The sequence below is a fragment of the Diceros bicornis genome, chromosome 32 (genome assembly GCF_020826845.1).
Source record: "Diceros bicornis minor isolate mBicDic1 chromosome 32, mDicBic1.mat.cur, whole genome shotgun sequence".
NCBI classification, from domain to species: domain Eukaryota; kingdom Metazoa; phylum Chordata; class Mammalia; order Perissodactyla; family Rhinocerotidae; genus Diceros; species Diceros bicornis.
In genome coordinates this window covers 33,218,680-33,241,515 of record NC_080771.1, presented here as the reverse complement: position 1 = coordinate 33,241,515, position 22,836 = coordinate 33,218,680, and the positions used below count along the sequence as shown (strand labels likewise).

Genomic DNA, 22,836 nt, shown 5'->3' with positions numbered 1-22,836 from the left:
CGTTGGCCACCCAACGCTTCCCTGGTCTCCCCGGCAACCGCCGCGCACGCGCACTCGGGCGGGCCGGCGCGCCAGGACGCCGGGGGCGGGACCAGCAACGGCTCCGCCCCCGGCGCGTGCGCAGGTCACGTGGGGGCGCGGCCCGCGGCAGCTGCGGCGGCGGTGACGGGGGCGGCTGCCGCGCGGCTCTGGCGGGAGCGGTTCCGGAGACTGCGCTGCCTCTGCAGGTACCGCGCCCCCGGCGCCCGGGCCCCGAGCCCCAGATCCGCCTTGTCCCCTCGGCGCCCGCCGTGGCCTCGGCCCAGCCCCTCCCTCCGCGCCCCACCACGCCCCCCGGGACGGGTGCTCCTCCGCGCCGTCGGCATCCCGGACCCCTCGTCTCTCCCTTCGCTCGGACCCCCGTCCGGAGCCCCCTCTTCCCAGACCCGTCCCCCTAAACCTCAGGCGCCCCTTCCCCAACTCCACCCAGGCGTTGCACCCCCAAAGGACCTTCCTCTTCTGGGCCCGTCCCCTCCCCCGGGACCCGGCAGATCTGGGGCCCCACCCACCCCGAGCCCCTCTCCCCTCTCCCCTCTCCCCCAGACCCTTACGCGGGTGCCCCCACGGGGCTCTGAGAATCAGCCCTCTGTCCGTGCTTCTGTATTCTCGCTTCCGAAGGACTTGGTTTGAGTGGGATTTGTGGTCGTCTTTGTTCTGAATTAGAAGTAATTCAGAATGGGGATCTCTTGAAGAAAGGGCACCGCCGGTTCCCGAGCGGCGGTCGTTTGCTCGGCGCTGCCAGGTGCTAGAGGGGAGGGGTTCTGGAGACCAGTGAGGCTCTCCCTGTACCAAAGGAACGAGCAGCCCAGCAAACCCAAAGCCTGCGGCCCTCTCGGGGGTGCTGGCAGGATGCCCGCCTGGGGGTCTCACAATAGGGATCGCCAGCCAGGGCTCTGGACTTTGGTAGACCTTGATCTGAATTCCCACTGCCCACTTCTTGGCTGCGGGGTCCTGGGTATGTCACTTTACCTCTGTAAGCCTCAGTGTCCCCATCTGTAAACTGGGGATAATTATAACTCTGCCTCATAAGGTTGATGAGAGAACAACTGGGATGATGGCGTAAAGCACTTAGAGGAGTCTTTTGCATAGAGCCAGCTCTCAATTTTAACCCTGACCACTACAAATAGCTGATAGCTAACACTGAACACTATTTTATAGTGGCTAATAGCTGAGGGTTATTGAACACTTCTGTTCCAGGCACTGTTCCAGGTGCTGTATATGTGTGATCTCATTTAATTCTCGTTATAATCTTAGGCAGGAACTGTTATCTCCATGTTTACGGGTGATGTAAGGAAAGCTCAGAGGTGAAGTGAATTCACCTTCACCCAAGACACACAGCTCTTACGTGGGGAGCCTGGATTAGAATGCAGGAAATCTGTTTTCAGAGTCTGTGGTTTTAATCACTATGGTAATATTCCAGAGGCATAGAGGTCAACAAATTAGTACTTTTTAATAGATTTTTTTTGTTGAGATAAAAGTCACATAACAAAATTCACCATTTTAGCCATTTAAAAGTGTACTGTTCGTAGTAGCATATTCACAGCGTGCAACCATCACCACTGTTTAACTCCAGAACATCCTGAAAAGAAATCCCATGCCATTAGCATTCACTTCCCATTTCCCACTCTGTCCTGCTGTCCCTGGAAACCCCACTCTACTTTCTGTCTCTGTGGATTTGCCTTTTCTGGACTTTTCATATAAATGGAATCCTAAGATATGTGGCCTTTTGTGTCTGGCTTCTTTCACTCAGCATCATGTTTTCAAGGTTTGTCTATGTAGTAGCGTATATTTTTATTGCTGAATAATATTCCGTTATGTGGATAGAACACATTTTGTTTATACATTCTTCTGGATAATGGTAATGATAATTGATGGATATTTGGGTTGTTTCCACTTTTTAGCTATTATGAATAATGCTGCTAGGAACAGGGCTTACAGGTTTTTGTGTGAGCATAAGTTTTCAGTTATTTTGGGTATATACCTAGGACTGGATGCTGTTATTTTAATTCTTACTGCACAAATGGAGACCAGAAACTGAGGTTGGATCTTGGATGAAAACTCCCATGTTCTGCTCTGTCCGTTCCAGTCCCCGCTGGTTCAGTTAGTGGTATGCTAAAAGCTGGCAAAGGAAGGTAAGGAAATTCCAAACAACCGTGATACACCCATAATAACTTTGTCAGAGTGCTGACACAGTGTTTGAGAAGCTTCTTAAGTTTTTTCTCCTCAAGAGTGAAATTTGAGCCTTGAACTAAAAACAGTAATTGCTTCTATTTATTAGATCAATATTGTATCCATAGCACCATACCAGGTGCTGTGGAGGAATATTACAGATGGATGTGATCCCAGCCTCACACCATCACAAAGCTGCAGGAGGATTAAATTCTTAAATCTGAAAAGCAAACTTTCAAAAACTTAGAAAATAATATAGGAAAATATCTTTATGACTTGGGGCTAAGATGGGATTTCAGAAATGAAATAAAACATAACAAGCACAAACCACGCAGGAAAAAGATTGATAAATTTGACTGCAATAAATTAAGACATTCAGTTCATCAAAAGCACTATAAAGAGACAAAACATACAGAGAACTAGTATCTAGAATTTAGAAAGAATTCTTATAATTCTGAAAGAAAAAAGACAACACAAGAGAAGTTAGGGCAGGAGCTAGCAACTGGCATTTCATAGATGAGAAAACACAGCACATAAACCTCACAAGAAAGTCAACCTTATTAGTAATCTGGAAATGTAAATTAAAACCATGATGAGATCCCATTTCACAGCCAACCTGGGAGCAGAAAGTGAACTGGTGGACGTTGCCAGCCATTGAGGAGCAGGCACTGTGAACTCACACTCGCTGCTGGTGGGCGTGTAAATTGGTTGAGCCACTTTGGCAGTGTCCAGTTGAAGGCATGGATGTCTTGTGGCCCAGCAGTTCAACTCTTAGGCATATCCCTGTGAGAAACTCTTGCTCGTGTGCCTGGAAGACGTGCACAGGAATGTTCATGGCACCAGTGTTCAAATTGAAACGTAAAAAATGAAAACAACCCAAATACCCATCAGCAGTAGAATGGATATATGAATCTTGTGTTTGTACCATGAGATAGTGTGCAGCAGTGAAAGTGTAGGAGCCACAGCTATAGGAGCGTGGCTGAGTCTCGAGGACAATGTTGAGTGAGAGAATCAAGTCACCAAAGAATATGTGCAGTGACTCCTTTATGTAAAGTTCAAAACCAGGCAAAACGGAATACTGTTATTTCAGAATCCATGCTGGGGTAATAGTACAATATTAAAAATATATATATATTAAAAAAAAAAGCAAGAGACTGATTACATTGGAATTGAGGAGAGAGGTTACCCCTAGGGTGGCGGAAGGGGATCTGATCAGGGAAGAAGCGGGTGGGGCTTCTAAGACTTGTTTTGTTTTTTGTGAGGAAGATTAGCCCTGAGCTAACATCCGTTGCCAATCCTCCTCTTTTTGCTGAGGAAGATTGTCCCTGGGCTAACATCCGTGCCCATCTTCCTCCACTTTATATGGGACGCTTGTCACACAGCAAACCTGCAAACCCCGGGCTGCTGAAGCAGAGCGCGAGAACTTAACCACTACGCCACCGGGCCGGCCCCAAGACTCTGGTTTTATATGTGAAGTGGGGTGGCTACATGGGCATTTCGTTTTATTATTCTTTGAACTGTGCACAATAGGTTTTACAACTTTTGTAGTTTTCTAAATTACAGAAAAATTAGTTTTAGATACCTTTCCTGCCCCCAGGAGGCCTGTACTCTAGTTGGGGAACCAAGATAGAGACAGTTTAAACAGTTAAATAGAACATGGAACAGTGCAGTAAGTGCCATGTGGGTAAAAGAGAGGGGAGCACAGAGGTGGGGTCCTAGGAAGGAAAGGGAAGATGTGTGTGGCCCTTCGTTTACCCCCAGGTCCTGGCGAGTCATCAGTGCTAGGATTGAGCCTGGGAGAAGGAATGGGACTTGAGCTGGTCTTGGAAGGACAGATAGGATTTGAGTGCTGGGAGCAAGGTGCATCCAGACTCTGTGAAAGAAGTAAGATTCCTATGAAAAAACGTTAATGAAAATGAAGTCCATAGCCCTGGGGCCTCCCTGGGAAGTTGGACAGTGCCGGCTGGTGATGGGATGGAGAGGACCACCTCGAGTCTGCCTCTGTCAGTCGAAGATCCCAGTGATCTCTGAGGCTGCTCTCTGGTTCCTGAATACACTTGACGTGTTTGGTTTAAAGGATGTTGCAGGATTTGCAACTTGTCTCTTTAGTGTGCCAAAAACTAGACTGATTGTCTGTCTGTCCATCCATCCATCTTTTCCCATGGCTGCTGTAACAGATTACCACAAATTTAGTGGCTTCAAACAACATGGTTCTTCTCTTACAGTCTGGAGGTCAGAAGTCAGTCTCACTGGGCTAAAGTCAAGGTGTCAGCAGGTCATGTCATTTCTGGAGGCTCTGGGGACGCTCCGTTTGCTGGCCTTTTCCAGCTTCTCGAGGTCCCTCTTCCCTCTCTCTGTCTTCAGGTCCAGCAGCCTCAGGTCTCTAGATCTTACTTGCTCGCTCTCTGGCCCCTGCTTCTTGATCACATCTCCTCTGACTCTGACCATCCTACCTCCCTCTTTTGTGTGATCACATTGGACCCACCTGGATAATCCAGGCTCATCTCCCCGTCTCAAGATCCTTAACTTAATCACCGCTATAAAGTCCCTTTGTTTACGAGGTTTGAGGATTAGACTGTGGACATCTTGGAGGGCCAGTATTCAGCCAGCCATACTGCCTCTCGTTGGGGGTGCTCTAATTGTCTTTTTCTTGTCAGACTTGCTTTCTTTTCTTTGAAAGCATGTTGGCCAGTCTGTTCTATGTTCTTTTACTGTCCACTCCAGGTCTCATTCATTGGGATAGCTTGGCAATGTCTGTTTCAGCCGAGACACTTCTCCCAGAACTCTTGATCCGTGCGGAATTTTATATTCGGCTTGATTGCCCTCTCGCTGCCGAGCTGACTCAGCTAGCTGCAGGCCAGGGCCGTGTTGCAGGCCCCGCAGCGTGCTTTGAAGGAGGCGACTTTGCTCCTCGCAGTTTCGACCGTAATTTTGCTATGACGCTTTTATAGTTGTAATGCTACCTTTAAGGATTTTTTTAGGCTTTTTTTTTTGAGAAGTTTTAGGTTTACAATAAAATTGAGAGGGAGGTACAGAGATTTCCCATATACCCCCTGCTCCCACACATACGGAGCCTCCCCCGTCGTCAGCATCGCTCACCAGAGTGGTGCCTTCTTTATCAAGGATGAGCCTACATCACACATAAAAATCACTGCAAGTCTGCGGTTTACCTAGGAGGCCTTTGAGTGTGTGATGAATCAGCCCTGATGAATATTGCCTTGTGGGAGGAGAAAATGCCTAACAGACGAGAGAGAATTGCTCTTCTTTTCCTATTTTTGGGATAGTTCTGACTATTTTCTTCCACCTGTTTCTCTCTTGTTTTGTTCACTGATGTTTTAGTTTTCTGTAGAGGCAAGAAAACAAAGCTTTATAATAACTTTTACAGGTAGACTGTATAGGGGACCAGAATTTTACTATGTTTTAGTGTTGCTTTCTAAATAATGGATTTCTCTAAGTTTTAGACTAATACCTATCCACAGAAAAATTAACTAGTCAAGCCCCAAAACACGTTAAATACAGCTTCATAACTATATATATATATATCTGGGTAGGCTTCTAGACTTAAATGTGTCAAAAACTCCTTCAAAACTGTGTTTCCATGAGCTTTCCTGGAACTTAATTGTTTTGGGGGAATCTTGATTTCTTCTTTCATTAGAAAGACATTAAGTCTGGGGGGAAGAGGATTGAGAGGGTGTCAGGAGTGGAGAATTTCCTATCATTTTCCATTTATGGTCCTTCAAGGTATGAACAATGAGTGACAATGCCTGGTGTGTCTGAGGAGCAGCAAGGAATCAGTCACAAAGCCACATGCTGTCGGTTCAGGCTTGCTTTATCCCCATCTGGACAGACCAGGGTTCAGGACCCCTCACTTCTGCCTGCTCTACCACGGCCCCTCCCCTGCTGCCAGCTCCCTTCCACGGCAAACCTGAATAGCTCCCTCTTGGGGCGCCAGGCACTTACTCCAGGAGTAAGTCCAGATGCTTGTGCTGGGTGTCGAGGCATTTGCTGCCCTGGCTTCCCCTCCCAGCCCCCTTTCCACGCCTTGGTGCACGTTCTGTGCTGTGAGCACATTGACCTTGTCGCCATTTCCTGGCAGACGAGACCTCTTAGAGTGCTGGGCCCTTGCCTGCTCTCTGTCCAGGAGCGTCTTACACCTTCTTCAACAGCGCACTGCCACATTGCACTGAATTGCTCTGTTTATCTGCGGTGAGTTCTGTGTACACAGGGATGGCGGGGACTCCAGGCTTACTTGGGACAGGCCCTCAGCCTCTGGCACTTAGTCGTTTTCGTCATTGCTGTTCTAATAGTTTGATTTTCCATGTAGACTTGTCTACAGATGAGTGACTGTGCATGTTTAGGCTTCTTGGCTGTATTGTTTATTATTCATAAATAAATTGGGGTTTGAATTTATCAGTCTTCTGTGAGTTTGGTCAGCGTGAGTCAGATCTCTCTCTCTTGAGCCGCCTCTGGGGAATGATCAAATTGCGTTTCTGTACCTCAAGGCTGAAGACCAGACCCAGCATGCTGTCAGCCCTCTGATCCTCTGTGGTTTTTAAAAATACATAGCAGTGATAAAGTACGTTTAAGGTATTTGTCTATGGTGGAACTGTAATGTTAAAATATCGTAATGGTATCCCCCTGACAAGATGGTGAAGGGGCGTCCAGTGGGTAGAGTTGAGAAGTGGGCCAAGCCAGGGTTGAAGACCCTGGCACCGCTGTTCTCGACTCTCCTCTGAGGTCCGTGCGCCTCTTCTGCTGGCCCTGAGCAGGAGGTCCCTGGTGAGTTTTGCACAGGAGGTTTTTCTTGTAAAGGATCAAAGGCGTTTGTTTGGCGAGCCTCTCCTGGGTGGGGGAACAAGGTGGTGTGTGGACGCTGAGAGCTAGATGGGAAACAACAGCCTGTGAGCTGAACTACAGACTGGGTCGTGCGGTTTAATGCACAGACATCCGTGGAGCTCCTGCTGTGTGCCGGGGGTTGTGGAAGGTGCTGGAGGAACGGAGGGGAATAAGATTTGACCTCAGCCCTAGAGAACTCAGCCTGCTGGGGGTGGTTCAAAAACAAAACAGTTGCAACTCAGCGTCTAGGGTGGAAGAGCGAGAAAAGGTCCGGGAGTGTCCTTTCATTCCCTCATGCTCACAGCACCCACCCCACTCACAGGCTGGAGGGGCTGCTCCCAACACCGCAGGACATTTCCTCCCTGCCGCCTCCGCCAGCTGATTAGACAAGTCTGGATGCCTGAGCTCAGGTGGGCCAGCCGGAATCTCCGCCAGGAGTTTGAAATAGAGAGGCCAGGGGGCCTCAGTTGTGTGGGGGTTCAGGGGGAGCGGAGGAAGGGGGTTCGCAAGAGAGCGGATTGAGGCCCGGGTGAAGGCCCAGGCGGACACCAGGGAGCGAGGTCGAGGGCATGGCCTCCCGTGTCTGCTGGCCCGTTCCTGGGCTGTGTGTCCCAGCTCCAGTGTCTGTGTGGAGCACCATCTCTTTCCAAGCTGTTTGAACAGGTTTTGTCCCATTTGATGAAATCTTCCTTAAGAAAAAGGTGCAGGAGAAGAGGCACATTCCAGCCGAGCCTTCCACCAGACGGATGCTCGTGGTGCCTGCCTTATTCTGAGACAGGGCATGCTTTGCTCCCTATACAGGGATTCACGGCGTAAGAACTTTGTGTTTTCTTAACTTTTAAAAACTTTGGTCTTAGTTTTATGTAAAGTTTTCCCAGCTGAGCTACGAGGACAGAGGAAAGGAATTGGTTTCATGTTGGTTTTTGTTCACAGATTGGCCTTAAGAAAAGACAGAGCAGCGTATTCCTGAAGGCCTAGGACTGGCAGAGTGAAGGTAAGGTGAAACCACAGGTCGTTAACAACTAGAGCAGCAAAATCAGGAAACTCCCTTGTAGTCAGGCATCTTCTGCTAGAGGTTTTCCTTCACAAATGTTCCAATTCTTGAAAAAAATTGTGTTTGAGGGGGAAAAAGTTCCCTTTACACAGCTTCCCATTAGGATGAGGTCATGCGTGAGGCGTATCTGACCTCCTCATTTTTAGCTGCAACCTTATCATAGACTCTTCGTGCAGTTAACATTCCCACAAGTATTGCTTCGGTTATCACCCATTAGGTCTTGATATGTGGTATTTAATTTTTCATTGAAAACATTGTTTTAACATCTTAGATATACGCCCACCTGTTATTTAGAAGAACAGCTTTAATATTCCAACAATCTCGTTTTTTTGTCATAGTTATTTCTAATTTTTTACATTTTGTTTGAAAAGTCCTAATGCATACAGGTGATTATTTTTTGCATTTACTTTCCTAACGACCTAGTATTTGATTAGTTATGACAGAAGGCACATTACACTTTTAACAAGTTATTTCAGGAACTCCTACCTTAGGATGGTTTAACATGGAATCTCAGTTTTTTTTACGTTCTTCCTTATAAGAAATTAGTGTTTTGGTTGTTTCTTTGGAGTCTTGCAGTTATGACTCTTCAGGAACTGCAGCCAACGTGAGCACTCTGATACTGTGCCAGGGCAGGGGCAGAGCCAGCCAGCCCGCCTCAGCAAGGACTTTGCCGTGTACTGAGATGGCAGGGCAGGGATCCTTGGAAAGGGGTGTCACGTCACTCCCTCTTCTCTGGCACCCGGAAACTTTGAGAGGCACTCATCTAAAGCAAAAGAAGAATGAGTGGTTTTGAGACAGATGATCCTAACTATAAATGTATTTCAGAGGATTTGAGAGCAACGAGGAATGTTGTTGGCTGCTGTGTGGCAGATTGAACAGGAAAAGAAAGGCATCTTCAGTCCAAACTTCGTTGATCTTGATATTTTAGGAAATCTCAGCCAGTGTGGTCCATGAAGAAAAATTACCCCAAAGGAGCATTTAGTTGTTTTTTTATATTAAGTGTTTGGTTTGTTTACTTAATAAAGTTTATAATGGTTTCACTTCATGATCAGTTTTGGCGTTCTTATTGTAGGAGAGGAGTTTCTATGAACAGAACCCCCAGATATAGCATTTTACCTACAGGAAAGAAGGTGGCCCAACGTCAGTCATTTCTATATTGTTGTTTGAGAAAATCATGTCCCTGTCTTACTTAATGCTACATCAACTTAATTAGTAATATGGTAGAATATATAACTTATTGTTTGGTAGATCTATCCTTGTTATGGGGCATTTAGGCATCCTACTGCCTATCCATTTCTTCAGTTTTCTATCATATTTCTTTTGTATGTTTTGTTGGTTTGTAATTTGGGCTACACGTTCATAGATATATTCACATATGTGTATATTCAACACATGTGTATTCAAATATATATATTCAACAGTTGTTTCATTATTTTATGTGCCTTTTATCACAGTATGGTGTCATTCTTATGACATGTTCCATTTCAGTGGTTAATTTGTTTTCTCCTGCTAGTTCGTTTTTTATTCTGCAAAACTTGGTTGAGCTCAAATTACATTGCAGCGGAGTGGGAGAGAATTCACTCATTCTTACTTAAGCTGTGTCAAGTTTTGCTGCTGTTGTTGGGTATCTTCTTAGTTTCAGAATTTTTTTTCTATTTTAATGTGATTTCTCTAAGAGGGAGCACTCCCAAAAGATTTATATATATATATTTGGCTTAAAATCAGTTTTCTTTTATATAATAAATGCTGTCTCCCTGTGTTTGTGGACGTCTGAGCTCCCTGTAATTTAACTATAGTCTGTTGTGGTCTGTTTGGTACTTTGTCCCTCACAGATAGCGCGCAGTTGGATCAGGCCGCAGTGGCTCCCCGGTCTAGTCTAGGATGCAGTTCATCACCTTGCTCATGTCTGGCCTCTGTCTACCTCTGCAGGCCTCAGTCTACCTCTCTGATAGCAGGCACACAGACACCAGTTCATATGGCATTTAAAATTATGTCATTAAGTGTCGTCTCTTCTCCTCAGTACAATTATTTAATTCATATTTGAATCCTTAGCATCTGTCACAGTCCATGGAACATAGGAGGTGCCTTGTAAACACTTGTTCTGTGGATACTTACAGGAGTTGTATTGAACTTTTCTTTCCTCGAATGTAAGGGGCCAGGCAAAGATAATGGGGTACAAACGATGTTAGCAAGACGCAGGAGTGCTCACTCTGCTGTCATTGGAGAAAACTGTTTCTTCAAGTTTGGGTAGTATCTCTTTTTAAATATACATTTATGTATATTATTTATACATAATATAATTTATGTTAAAGTTTTATTAAAGCTTAGTTTTCTCTCAAATGGATTGTAAGCTCTGTGACCAAGGCCATGTCTTAATGTTACTTTTGTTTCTTCTTGATCTCCACATGGTAGTAGGCCCTCTGTACTTGCTGATTAGGAATAAAGCAAAGAAATAAACATACCTCTCAGCTGTTCTATGAATTTAAAAGTCTGTGCCTGTCATTATACTGGGCTAGGAACTTTTTTAGGGCACAGAGCATATTGTGTTTATCTCTGTATCCACAACATGTAGCACAGTGTCTGAATTTTAGTAGGAATTTGGTAACTCTTGGCAGTTACGTTGACTAATCTCCTTGGAAGAAAAGAACTTTATAAACTACAGATGTTAATGAGATCATAAATTGACTGGATCCATGGGCTTACATGCATTTGAAAAGTTACTGTTATTTGAGTGCAAAATTGTTTTAAGCTCTGATATCTTTCTTCACTCAGACTGTGCGTGTTCCTTTAACTTACTAAGCAAAGAACACCTGTCTCTCTCCCCTTCCCTGCAGGCCACCATGGCTGCCGTTGACAGCTTCTACCTCTTGTATAGGGAAATCGCCAGGTCCTGCAATTGCTACGTGGAAGCTCTAGCCTTAGTTGGAGCCTGGTATACAGCCAGGAAAAGCATCACGGTCGTCTGTGACTTTTACAGCCTGATCAGGCTGCATTTTATCCCTCGCCTGGTGAGCAGGGCAGATCTGATCAAGCAGTATGGAAGATGGGCAGTCGTCAGTGGTATGGAATGAGATTTCAATTCTTGCCTAATTTAAAATCAAAATTAATCTTTCCTGTTTGAGTCGTGTTCTAAGTTGGATGCATTATTCAAGGAGTTGCTGAGTTTAATGTGATGTTTTCATGGGAACATGCTGATAAAAAAATGAAACATCTCCCTTCTGTTATGCATATGTTCTCGTTTCCTTGCCGCCCCCTCTTGGAAGACTGTTCCTGCGGTTTGTCCTCCTTGTGCCGCCCTCCTCCCCAGGCTTGCTCCAGCCCACTGTCCTGCCCCTTGCTTTTCCTTTTTGCTCTCTGTGTTGAAATTGTCCTTAGAAACTGTCACCCCTTTCAGAAATGCCTCCCTTATTTTAAATTTCATTTTAATGTGTCGTCGTATCCCAGGGAAGCGCCTCCTGGCGCTCACTCACGCCAGACAGAAGTCTGAACACAGTTTCCTGCTGTGGCTCGTAGTCAGCTTGGTGAACGCAAACAGCTCCTCCTCCGCCGCTCAGGGCGGCTGGGCGAGTGTTTGACCAGCGTGTATCGTTCGTATTGTTGATTCGACATAGGGCTTGACTGATCAGTATTAGAATTTGGTTTATATCTAGTGTGAATCTTTCTCTGATTAAAACCGGAAATGGGGTATTTAAGGTTCATTTAAAGGTCGCGCCATGACTCGAGCATGCTCAGTTTTCCTGGCTTGTATTGTAGGTGCAACAGATGGGATTGGAAGGGCCTACGCAGAGGAGTTAGCAAGCCGTGGACTCAGTATCATCCTGATCAGTCAGAACCAAGAGCAGTTGCAGATGGTTGCGAAAGACATAGCTGACACCTACAAAGTAGAAACCGGTGTTATAGTTGCGGACTTCAGCAATGGCCGTGAGATCTATGACCCGATTCGAGAAGCCTTGAAAGACAAGGACATTGGCATCTTGGTAAATAATGTAGGCGTGTTTTATCCCTACCCCCAGTATTTTACTCAGGTCTCCGAGGACAAACTCTGGGACATCATCAATGTGAACATTGCTGCGGCTAGTTTGATGGTCCACATAGTGTTACCGGGAATGGTGGAGAGAAAGAAGGGCGCAATCGTCACTATCTCTTCCGGCTCCTGCTGCAAACCAACTCCCCAGCTGGCTGCATTTTCTGCTTCTAAGGTAATGTATTCCTGATTGGAAAATGAAATCATAATGCAATAGGACATTTATCACAATGGTTTGGTCTAATTTGTTGAGCTCTTTGTCAGCAACTCATGTTTGCTTATGCTGTCTTTTTTCTTGAATTGATAATAAGCAAGCCTTGTTTCTCTTGAATTTTCTTCCAGGTTCTTGAAAAATTAAAAATCTTTTCCCTGCTCTGTTTTAACAGGCTTATTTAGACCACTTCAGCAGAGCATTGCAGTATGAGTATGCTTCTAAAGGAATCTTTGTACAGAGTCTAATCCCGTTCTATGTGGCTACTAACATGACCACACCCAGCAGCTTCCTGCTCAAGTGCCCGTGGGCGGTGCCTTCGCCAAAAGTGTATGCGCATCATGCTGTTTCTACCCTTGGCATTTCAAAAAGGACCACAGGCTACTGGTTCCATGCTATCCAGGTAACAGTATGTGCTCAGCTCTTGTGATGAGGTTAATGCACCCTGAACCTTCCTATATGATACATGGGAATCTCATTGAAGCCTAATGCTGAAAGATGAGAATTGCAAATTCTGATTCTTGAACCTGACACCTTTAATGGTTCTGGTTAAATTATTAAATTCTCTTTTGTGAAATTATTATATTAAGAACATTCAAAAGTTTAATCTGCATGACACCTAAGAGATGAAATATGCTGCTTTAATATAAGTGGATGGTAGCAGTATAAAAATACTAAGTATTCATATGAGAATTTCAAAGAAAAAAGATTCTAGTAATACTTGAGGGCGTACTTCTAAGTCAGTAGTGTAATCTAAAAACATAAACCACAAAATAGGTCTGTATTTCATGTAACCATTATGTTAGATAATATCTCAGTATATTCTTGGACTCATTTGTTCAAGAAATGTAGATTTTTTTTTTTTAAGTTTATTGTTCAGGCGTGACAAAGATTTGGGTCTTTAGTATTTTAAAGAATAACTTTGTTAAATATTTGAACATTTGATTCTAAGTATTAGATAAAGAACTCGATTTGTTGTAATAGATTTCTGTTTCTTTATCTGGCATAGTAAGTAGATCTCTCCTAGTTTAAAATTATTTTTTCTATAATATGTAGAGTTTTCTTAATTACCAAACAGATATTTTTGGGATTCTTTGCATAAAGATTATTAAATTTACCATTATGGAATAAATAGATAAGTAAATCAACGTTAATTTTTACTTTCAGCAAAAGATTTGGCCAAAAGTTTCTTTAATAAGATGCAGTTTTATTTCAGTGGTTATTTCCAGGTCCTTAATTACTGGAGTAAAGCAGAGAAGCCTAAAAGTAGTTTTAGAAGCCACGGACCTTGAAGTTCTTGAGAAATGAGGATATAATGAGGATGGCTTCAGATGCCGTAGATATTTTGACTGCATTTATAAAACTCCAGCATTTTAATTACAGTTAAACTTTGTTCACATTGATGAACTTTTCTTGAGAATGTATATTTTTCTGCCAAGAAATTCTGTTAAGCTAATTTAATTCCTAGAGTAGTTTTCTATACAAAGCTGTTAAAATTTTCCATTTTTTCTATTTTCATTTTTATTACTCAAATTACTTTCAACATTATTGATTTTTTTCAATTTTACAACAAAAATTGAAAAAAATTGATTCTCAATCACTGTCTTGTCCAGAGCAGATTTTTATGATAGCTTTTGCCATTGTGACTTTTCTTTTGTAATCATTGTTTTTTGAATGCAGTTTTCTCAGGTTGCAAAGATCTAAATTTTGTCAAGATTTCAATCCTCTGTCAATCTTCAGCCTATAAAAAGTTTACTGTATGAAGTTTGATATGCCAGATGTGCTATGTAAAGTTTTATTTTGTGCTGTTTATTTCAGTTAGTCTTCTACATTATGAATTAAAAAGAATGATAGTATTTGTTTCTTGACAAGATATGGTGATAGGTTGAATATGAGGGGTTGAGGGAAAGGAAGAAGCAAAACACATTCTCAGGTTTTTGGCATCAGGAACTCAGTGGTGCCATTTACTCAGGTAGCAGCGAGAGGAAGAGCTCAGGTTTGGGGAGAAATAATAAGACTTTTACACATCCTGGATTTGAAGGTTCTGGGAATAGTGAAGAGCAGTGGAGTTGGCAGCTGCATGGATGGGAGCTCGGTGAGAGGTGTGTACAGAGTTGAAGGCTCAGTGGCATTTAGCTAGATGGTAAGCTGTGGCATGGGTGACACCATGACAGCATCCAAGGAGGTTACGTAGAGAAGAAGACAACTTGGTCAGCGACTCAAGGAGCTCCAGCATTCCATGGGATGGTGGAGAAGATCAGCAAAGGAGACTGAGAAGGGGCAGCCAGAGCGATTGGTAGGAGAACCTGAGAGTGGATCATGGACGCCAAGGGGAGAGATGGATTTCAGGCGGAGGGAATACTCATCAGTGACGCGTGATGCCATCTGTCCCGGAGCATAAGGACCAACATGTGTCTGTTGGGTTTAGTATCTTGGAAATCCTCCGTGGCCTTAATGAAAGCCGTGTTGGAGGCATTTTAGGGAGCAGCCAGGTTGCAGTGAGTAGGTGAGTGTGGAGAAGATGGGGACGTGGAGACAGATGTGCTCAAGAAATAAGGCCGTGTAGGCTGTGGCGAGAGATGGATTGGGTCCAAGGAAGGAGTTTTGTTAGTTAATCTGTTTCTTAGCAGAGACTCGACTGTAATTAAATGCTAGAGGGAAGGGGCATGTGGAGAAGAAATCTTAAAGACAGGAGAGAGAAGGCACGGTTCTCTGGAAGTAGGGGGTAGGACGAGAGCACAGGTAGAAAGGAAGTGATGTGGACAACTGGAAACACCTAGAAGGCAACAGAGGCGAGAGGAGAGGCTGGATGTCCACTTGGAAGTGGAGGGACTCCTCTCTGATGGCTCCCAGGAGGTGGGGGTCTGCTAGAGTGATGGGGCATTGGAGGCCTGGTGAGGAGGTTTGAAATAGTCGTTGTGAGGAGAGGAGAGTGAGGTGCTTGGAGAAACATGGAGGGTGGCTGAGTGGAGAGGAGGCCCCGAGTGGTGACGGGGCCTAGGAACTGGTGGGGGCGTCAGTCTGCACGGCTTTTCCGCGGCAGCACCCAGCATATTCCGTATTTCTGTGTTACCCTCTTGAAGCCACTTCAAAGTGGCATCTAAAGGAATGTCACCCTGTGTTACTGAGAACATCGTGTGTTAAGTGATCATCTCTAACTTTGTGTTTTTGCTGAGCTTCACAGAGATTAGGGATGCTTTCCTGGGCCTCAGGCTCCTCGCACATGTCCTCATTTCCCTACAGAGGCCGGTGAAAGAGCATTTCTAAACAGGAGCAGTATTAGAACTGACTCACATCTGTGACTTCTTGCTTTTTTGACAACCATTCATATGATGTAACACTTGCATCTTTTGTGTATTACGCTAGTTGTTTTAGTAAAGATTTGCAAGCAGAAGATAGAAAAAAATGATTTGGACTTAAAAAACAGCTAGAAAGGAGTCAAATGTATTTGCTTTAATTGTTAACTAGTTATCAATATTGATTTGGGAGCATTTCTTCTCATTTTCGAAAGTGGCATTAGGCACTGTGAAATTGTCAGCTTCGGAACACTTAGTAAGGTTGAGGGAAAAAGAAGAGCCTTTCCCTTAGCTTTCTGTTTGTGATGCTTCACGTAAAGGGCAGAAACATTCTGGTGTGTGTTTGGTTGAAAAATCAATTAACTTGATATCTTGGCCAGTAAGTCTCTTGCTTATGAATCTGAGGACGGTGCCGCAGGTGATGGGTTGATGGAGAGAGCTCCGGGAATCGGGAGTGGAGTGGGGAAGTCTGGGGCCTGAGCTCCCTGGATTGGCTCACAGTCTGTGCTGAATTTCTACCTTCTGTTGCTGTATTCATTCACACATACTCTGTGTGTGGTGCTATTGGGAAAAGCACATGTGGGTTTAAGGGAGAGGTGGAGCTAGGTGGAAATGAGAACGCCCTGGGGCTGCATGTTGAAATGTGGGTGAGGGTCTGAGGGATCCAGGCTGACAACTGGGTCAGGGGATAAAGCCCCTCGCCAGCCCTGTTTCCCATGCCAGCTGCAAAGGGGACTGTTAATTACACACCTTCACAGCAGCTTTTGTACCTTTGGAATCACTCCAGTTTAAGGATCCAGCTCGTGTTCTTTGGGATCTCTTCCATCCTTTCCGTTCCCATTTATTTCTTACCTCTTTAAGTCCCACCTATCACCATCTCCGGGAAATGTATGGCATTTGCATTTTAATTGCTAATGCAAATATCCAACAAGCTGAACGTGTACATTACTATTGACTTCCTCCTCTTGGCTCAGGGTCCCCAAGTCTTCCTGACCAGCAGTCACTGTAGAGGCGGCAGCGCATCAGGATTGGTCACTGTCAAGTTTTGTTGCAGAGGAGGAGCAGCTCCTTTCTTAGGCCTGGATACACTGGTCAGGAGCCCTGGACTCGCACAAAACCTTACAGAACCCAAAATCCACCCCTCCCCTTCTCTTACACACCCACACCCTCTCTCTCTATCCCCCCCCCCTTCCCCTTACTTCATTTGGGTACCCTTGCAGTTCCGAGTGCCCAGTGACTTGGCGCTCCTTTCCGGTAACTGTTGTTATCTAAACAGGTCCATGAGTCAGCCCTTCAGTTTAATCTGTCAATACCCAGGGGATGAAATTCTCCCCTCCTCTTCCATTAGCTCTTTCCACTAAGCGCTTTCCATCCAGCTGCCCAGGGTGCTGAAACTTCCTTGGGATGAGGCAGAAATGGTGTGCCAGGGACGTCTCCACGTGCAGCGCCCTAGGAAACTGGCAAAATCCACCTCGATGTTGGACCCCCTGCAGTAGACAGTGGTCATGAATGGAAATTAAAACAAACAGATTTTTACATGTTGATACTTTCTCTGCTAAATAAATTCTGAAAAAATATACTGTGTAGGGGGGATCCAGTTATCTAGTCTGTCTCAGGTGCCTGCATGTTTGAGTGCCACCCTACTTACAGGTCCTCCTAAGGGACTATTCACTGACCTCTTTTGTCTCCTTGGGTTTAGAACCTTTTAGGACAGTGGCTCCAAGAGGAGTATCCAGGTATTTTTTTCCATGAAATCCTGGCTCTTTAAAGAGGTCCAAAGAGACCTTAATTATTTCCCCAGAAAGGTCCCCACAGCTCCAGGCCACATCCTGGGCTGCTGTCTCTGAGGTGGGCAGTGGGATCTTCTGTGAACCTGCTGTGAACGACTGTGGCTCTGGGACTGTCATCCTGTGGTTTGTGATACTGGGACCCCTCTTTACCCGTGTGGTTCCCTGGAGTTGCAGAGTGACCTGAGTCTGTTTATTAAGGAGAGGTGGGGTGACTTCTATTATTATACTTCTGTTCAAGGCTAGAGTTTCAGCACTTGGCAGAGGCCCGTCCATCTCCCTTCCTTAACATACAAGGTGTTAGAACTTTTGCTCAGTCTCAGACAAACCTGTCAGCGTGGTGCAGAGTTTCTCCACCTCAGCAGTGTTGACATTTGGGGCTGGATAATTCCTTGTTAGGGGGCCATCCTGTGCACTGTAGGATGTTCAGCAGTGTCCCTGGCCTCTACCCACTAGACACCAGTAGCACTACCATGCCAGTTGTGACAGCCAGTAATGTTTCTGGACATTGCCATCTGTCCCCTGGGGGGCAAAGTGGCCCTGGTTGAGAACCCCTGAGGAGAGCAGCATCAGCAGGACTGCCTCCCTGGATCCCTGAGCCATCCTTATCACATCTCAAGACAGTGTCCCAGGGTCCTGGTGTTTTTGACTCAGTTCTCTTCTTTAGCTTAGCTCCGTCCTGCCCCTCAAACCCCAGTTTTCTCACAGAGTACTACCTTGTATGCGTTTATCTATTTCAGGTGCCTTTATTCCTGGACTAGTTTGTAATTTTTAACCAAATGAACATACTATTCATATCATGTTAAGTAAAGATGGAGTTGTGTTACTGCATGTCGATCTCTCTAGCCTCACTAGAGAAAGGGGGTCGGTGGGTGGTGATCGTGTTTCTGTTCCCATAGTCTAGCATAGGGTCTTAGGGTACTCAATGCAATAGCAGCTAAGGGCCTTTTCCATTTTTGTATTTAATGTGACTTGTGATATTTGTTGGCTTCAGTCATGTGCTGATCTGTGCTCTTTAGTGTCGATGGCTTTGCATTCTAACCTTATAACCTTTTTCTCTTCCATTTTTAGTTTCTCTTTGCACAGTATATGCCTGAGTGGCTCTGGGTGTGGGGAGCAAATATTCTCCATCGTTCTTTACGTAAGGAGGCCTTATCCTGCAAAGCATGAAACTGAATGATGGTTTGGGAAGCTTTGCCAACTCATGGGAACCTGCAGTATTCTGACATTTGGAAGAACACATTTTATTTATCTTCTGTATTTTCTTTTATTACTGGTTACTTAGCATACTGTTGACTCATCATTTGCAAGGCAAACATAATACTCTTAGAGAATGTTGTGGTAAAACCTCAAGGGCCACGTGGATGGTACAGAGTAAATAATGGCCGAGACACAAGAACTGATTGAGGAAACCTGAATTTCGATGCTTTCTTTTCCTAAGCTGTTCAAAAGTTGTGTGATTTATGTTGTTCTAGGAGCTACGGCAATCTGGTATTGAAATATACTTATAATGTGACTTGTCAGCTCTTATAATTTCAGATGTTTTTTAAGGGAAATTATTTCAGTAGATGAATTATAGTATTGGTTTTCAAATGTTCATCAGGAAAGACCGTTTAAAAGTGTTATTTTATAAGTAAGATTGCTGGTATAATTAGCAGTAGAAATATGTGTGTATTATATTTATAGCACTAGTTGTTGACTATCTGTATGAAAATGCTGCTCTTCAACTGATAACTTCATTAGAGAACCATAAATGTATGTATGTTGTGTGCGTCTGGGCAACTTTATTTATGGGTAAGTTACTTTGAAAAAGATTTCTTGTCAAGATGGCTTAATGTGAACCTTATAGGGTATTAAAATTCTAGATTGTTTTCATACTAAACAAGCCTACCCAATTTTGTGCTGTAGGTTTGCCATGTGTAATATTACTTACTGCAGTCTTTTTTTTTTTTTGTTTAAATCTACTATGAAATTAATTCATTTCTAGATTTGGACATGTAATGGTTGACTTTCCGTCATCTCTTGATTTATAATTATTGTGGATAAGTAGTGATTTCTCAGCCTATGACCTTGACCCATTTTATACCTGAAATTTAGCCCTTTAGAAAGAGCTTGTTATATCTGGTTTTCATACACTTTTCTATGTAATATTATTCCATTCCAGTAGGATTATTGGTGTAACCATCAAGTATTTATGGAATAGTGGTTAAAATTTGGGCAAATTATGTGTGTGATATGACGTATCTGTTGAAATAAGTTAGAAGCTCATTCTTGGTTCATGTAATGAATTTACACATTATAGTGAATACTTTATTGATGTGAAGATAATTATGCACAACCCCCCACAATATGGGTTAGCATTGAAACCTACTGTGAAATGTTTTTGGTTCAGGTCCTATAATGGCAAGCATTTTTGAGGACCACATATCTAGTGCTTTGACAGTTGTAAATCACAGTATGATGATATGTACAAATTAAAAATTTGGAGTTTAATATCGTGACACTGATGCAGAAACTAGTAAGTTGATTGGAATCAGAACTGTTACGGAATTGTTTTCTCCTGAGATGATGTTCCATTGTGAGTAGGCATAAGCATGCTTATGTTATACCCGGAATTTTGCCAGTGACATTGCTTCAGTTTTTCCAAATCTGCTTTGGACTCAGAAGATGAGTAGTTAAGTTGAGAAGCCCTTCCACTTACAGATCAGGCCTTCATCACATGAGGGGAAGACCTTCAGGTGTGAAAACTTACACACTCGTGACACCACATAACACTGAAGGTTTTGATGGAGTTAGCGTGGAAGGCTTTTTACCATATTTGACATTTTCCCACACTCAACAATTAATTTAAGGTCATTAAGACTAGAAAACATGTGACTTCATTCCGCATTGACCTGAACTTTGGTTGACGGGGAGTAGGCAGCAGCAACTTTATGTAAAGACACCGTATTCATGTCTAAGGTGCTCAGTGGTGCAGCAGGGTCTTATATTTGTAGATTAGGTATTGAAGCATTGCTTTATGATAAGAACAAGTAAACCACGTCAATGATGTTTTAAAATTCTCTACTTGGCAGGACGTACATAAATATGTTGATCGGTGCAAAGTTAGTGAAAGATCAAAACCAAGAATTTTCCTTAGGTTTTCTCTTTCATCAAATACTTTTTCCCAGAGCTCATTTGAGAGTCGTAATTGGGCCGCTGTAGGATGGGGTTTCCTATTAAGAATGTGGGAAATAAGAACCTTTGAAACAACCTGTGAACTGAAAATTTAACAATAAAAGCAGTTGCTTCTGCTTCCTTTGGAAGAAGTTTTGCTCCAAATGTTTGTAAATTGGTCGTTTGGAATGAGAGATCCATTTTTTCCCCATAGAAACAATCATTAAAAAATTACAAAAATTAATCTATGAACACTTGTGGTAATAATTTATTAAAAGCTGGTAATTCAGCAAGAAAATTGTCCATAACCATGTGTCTAATAAGTCTTTTGAAACTACTAAGTTGATTTCTTGATCTCATTCTCCTGATGGGTTGATTTTGATCATTGGCTTTGGCAACGCGGAGATCCTTGGTGGTTTTGCCACGAGCCATAGTGGTGGGGATGAAAGGTAGACTGTAGAGGGTTCAAGAAAGAGTGGGAAGAAAAAGGGAGACAGCAAGTAGAGACAGCTGAGGAGTCTTTTGTTTCATTTTAACCTCAATTACTTAAAATCTTGTCACATTTGGGAACCAGAGGGTTAGGTGGTGTCCTCAGTCTTGACCTTGTGTGCCCACTCTGTGTCACCGTGTCAGTATTGGCTTAGCTGTTACTCTTTACAATAGCATTTAGTTTGAATAAAGATTTACCTTCCCATGGAATTGCGAATGATTTCTTATACACATAAAGCATGAGTTTAGGAAATTGTTTTAGAACCTGGAGTGGTGGAAAACTGGTACACCAGGATCCTGTGGCTCTCAGCCTTCCTTGGTAGATTTCCAAGCTGCTTCTCTCATGCCCTGGCCCCCTTCAGTTTATAGGGTTCTGAGGAGCTGGCAGCATTCTCCTCCTCCCTGCTTTGGGACTTCACTAGCATGTGACAGGGAAGTTTGCAGTTCACTAGCCTACCCCAGTTCCTGACAGTCGGGCTGAGTATTCAATGGCATAGGGACTTAAAGGGCTGTTAAAAGAACCCTGGCCAAGACCAGTTCACCCCAAATTAGAACAATACAGCTGAGTTTCAGATCAAGTGCATTACATGGTGGCAGCAGGGAGTGCCTAACTTTGAGGATTTACAAATGCAAACAAGTCAAGAATTCTCTGAAAGTTCCTAACCTTCATGCAATCTCAGAATGGGGGAAGAACTTAATCAGGTGTGGGTTGGTCTAGATAAAACCACCACCATCTATTGAACATGTGTGTCACGCCCTGTATGTCTATGTTTCATTTAACCCTCATCCTGAGGGTAGGTATTAATATCTCTTCTTTGGGTGAGGAAGGTGAGGTAAAAGAGCTAAGGTAGAACTTGCCCCAGATCACAAAGCTAGTAGGTGATTCTGTATTTATCCACTATATTATCAGTTTGGTTAAATAATGTTAAAGGGAAGATGAAGTGCTGTGATTTCTTGTCATATTGATGCCAGTCAGCATTATCAGGTTGCTGAGCAGTTTTATCTGACTAGATAGCACATCATTTTTCATTAGCATTACCTAAAACATGCTTCCAGTCCCCCACTTGTGCCCAATGCTAAGTGTGGGCCAGTTCCACATTTAGATAACAGCCCGTGATCCTAGTATCTGAATCACCCAGACGTTTTTTGGGAGGCAGACTTTTCAGAGTTTAACACGTTGATCCTAGTTTCTTCAGAAAGGGTAACCACTTGGTGTCAGTGGTCCAGGCGAGGCCGAGAGGGGTTAGGGGTGGAGCGGGCGGGATATGGGGCAGAGGTTTCGCCTGCCAGGGTGGGAGTCAGGCGAGCACTCGAGTCCCCAGGCCTGAGCGTCTCAGCTGCCGCGCGGGTAAGATGGGTCGAGGTTTGCAGAGTGGGTGCTGGGGGAGCCGCCGAGCCTGGCTCTGGATCAGGACACCTAAAGGCCCAGGAAGAGAGCGCTGGAGTTCGAGTCTCCCGGCGTTAGTGGCAAATGCAAATACTAGCCGGAGGGCCGTTCCGTAGGGCTAGGGGTCCTCCTCTGTCGGACCTGGCCCGGCACGGCCGCCTTCGGGCCCGTGCCCGGTCACCGAGCTGCTGGGCCATCCCACCAGTCCGTTCCCCCGACTCGGACCGGGTCCGAGCAAACTGACCACGCCCCTCCACCTCTCGCCCCGCCCCCGGGCCGCAAATGTCGCGAGACCTTCGTCCATTCTTCAGGCCCGAGCCCGACGGTCCTCGGCGTCCAGAGTGCGCACGCAGGCCACACGCAGGGCACGCACGGCCGGCGGGGTCGG

The 22,836-nt window shown here is 44.4% G+C and overlaps 1 protein-coding gene across 2 annotated transcripts; it reads left to right on the top strand.

Moving 5' to 3' along the window:
* Positions 1-155: 155 nt before the first annotated feature.
* HSDL1 (hydroxysteroid dehydrogenase like 1) lies at positions 156-21,271 on the top strand. 2 transcript variants are annotated; one of them, XM_058528372.1, is made up of 6 exons: positions 156-227; positions 7,978-8,038; positions 10,933-11,158; positions 11,852-12,297; positions 12,509-12,736; positions 18,488-21,271. In XM_058528372.1, exons 3-6 carry the CDS (start codon positions 10,939-10,941, stop codon positions 18,584-18,586), a joined length of 993 nt encoding a protein of 330 aa, XP_058384355.1. In that variant the 5' UTR covers positions 156-227; positions 7,978-8,038; positions 10,933-10,938; the 3' UTR covers positions 18,587-21,271. The 2 variants fall into 2 exon arrangements, with proteins under 2 accessions (XP_058384355.1, XP_058384356.1); XM_058528373.1 differs by lacking the exon at positions 156-227 and adding an exon at positions 7,115-7,454.
* The last annotated feature ends 1,565 nt before the right edge of the window (positions 21,272-22,836 follow it).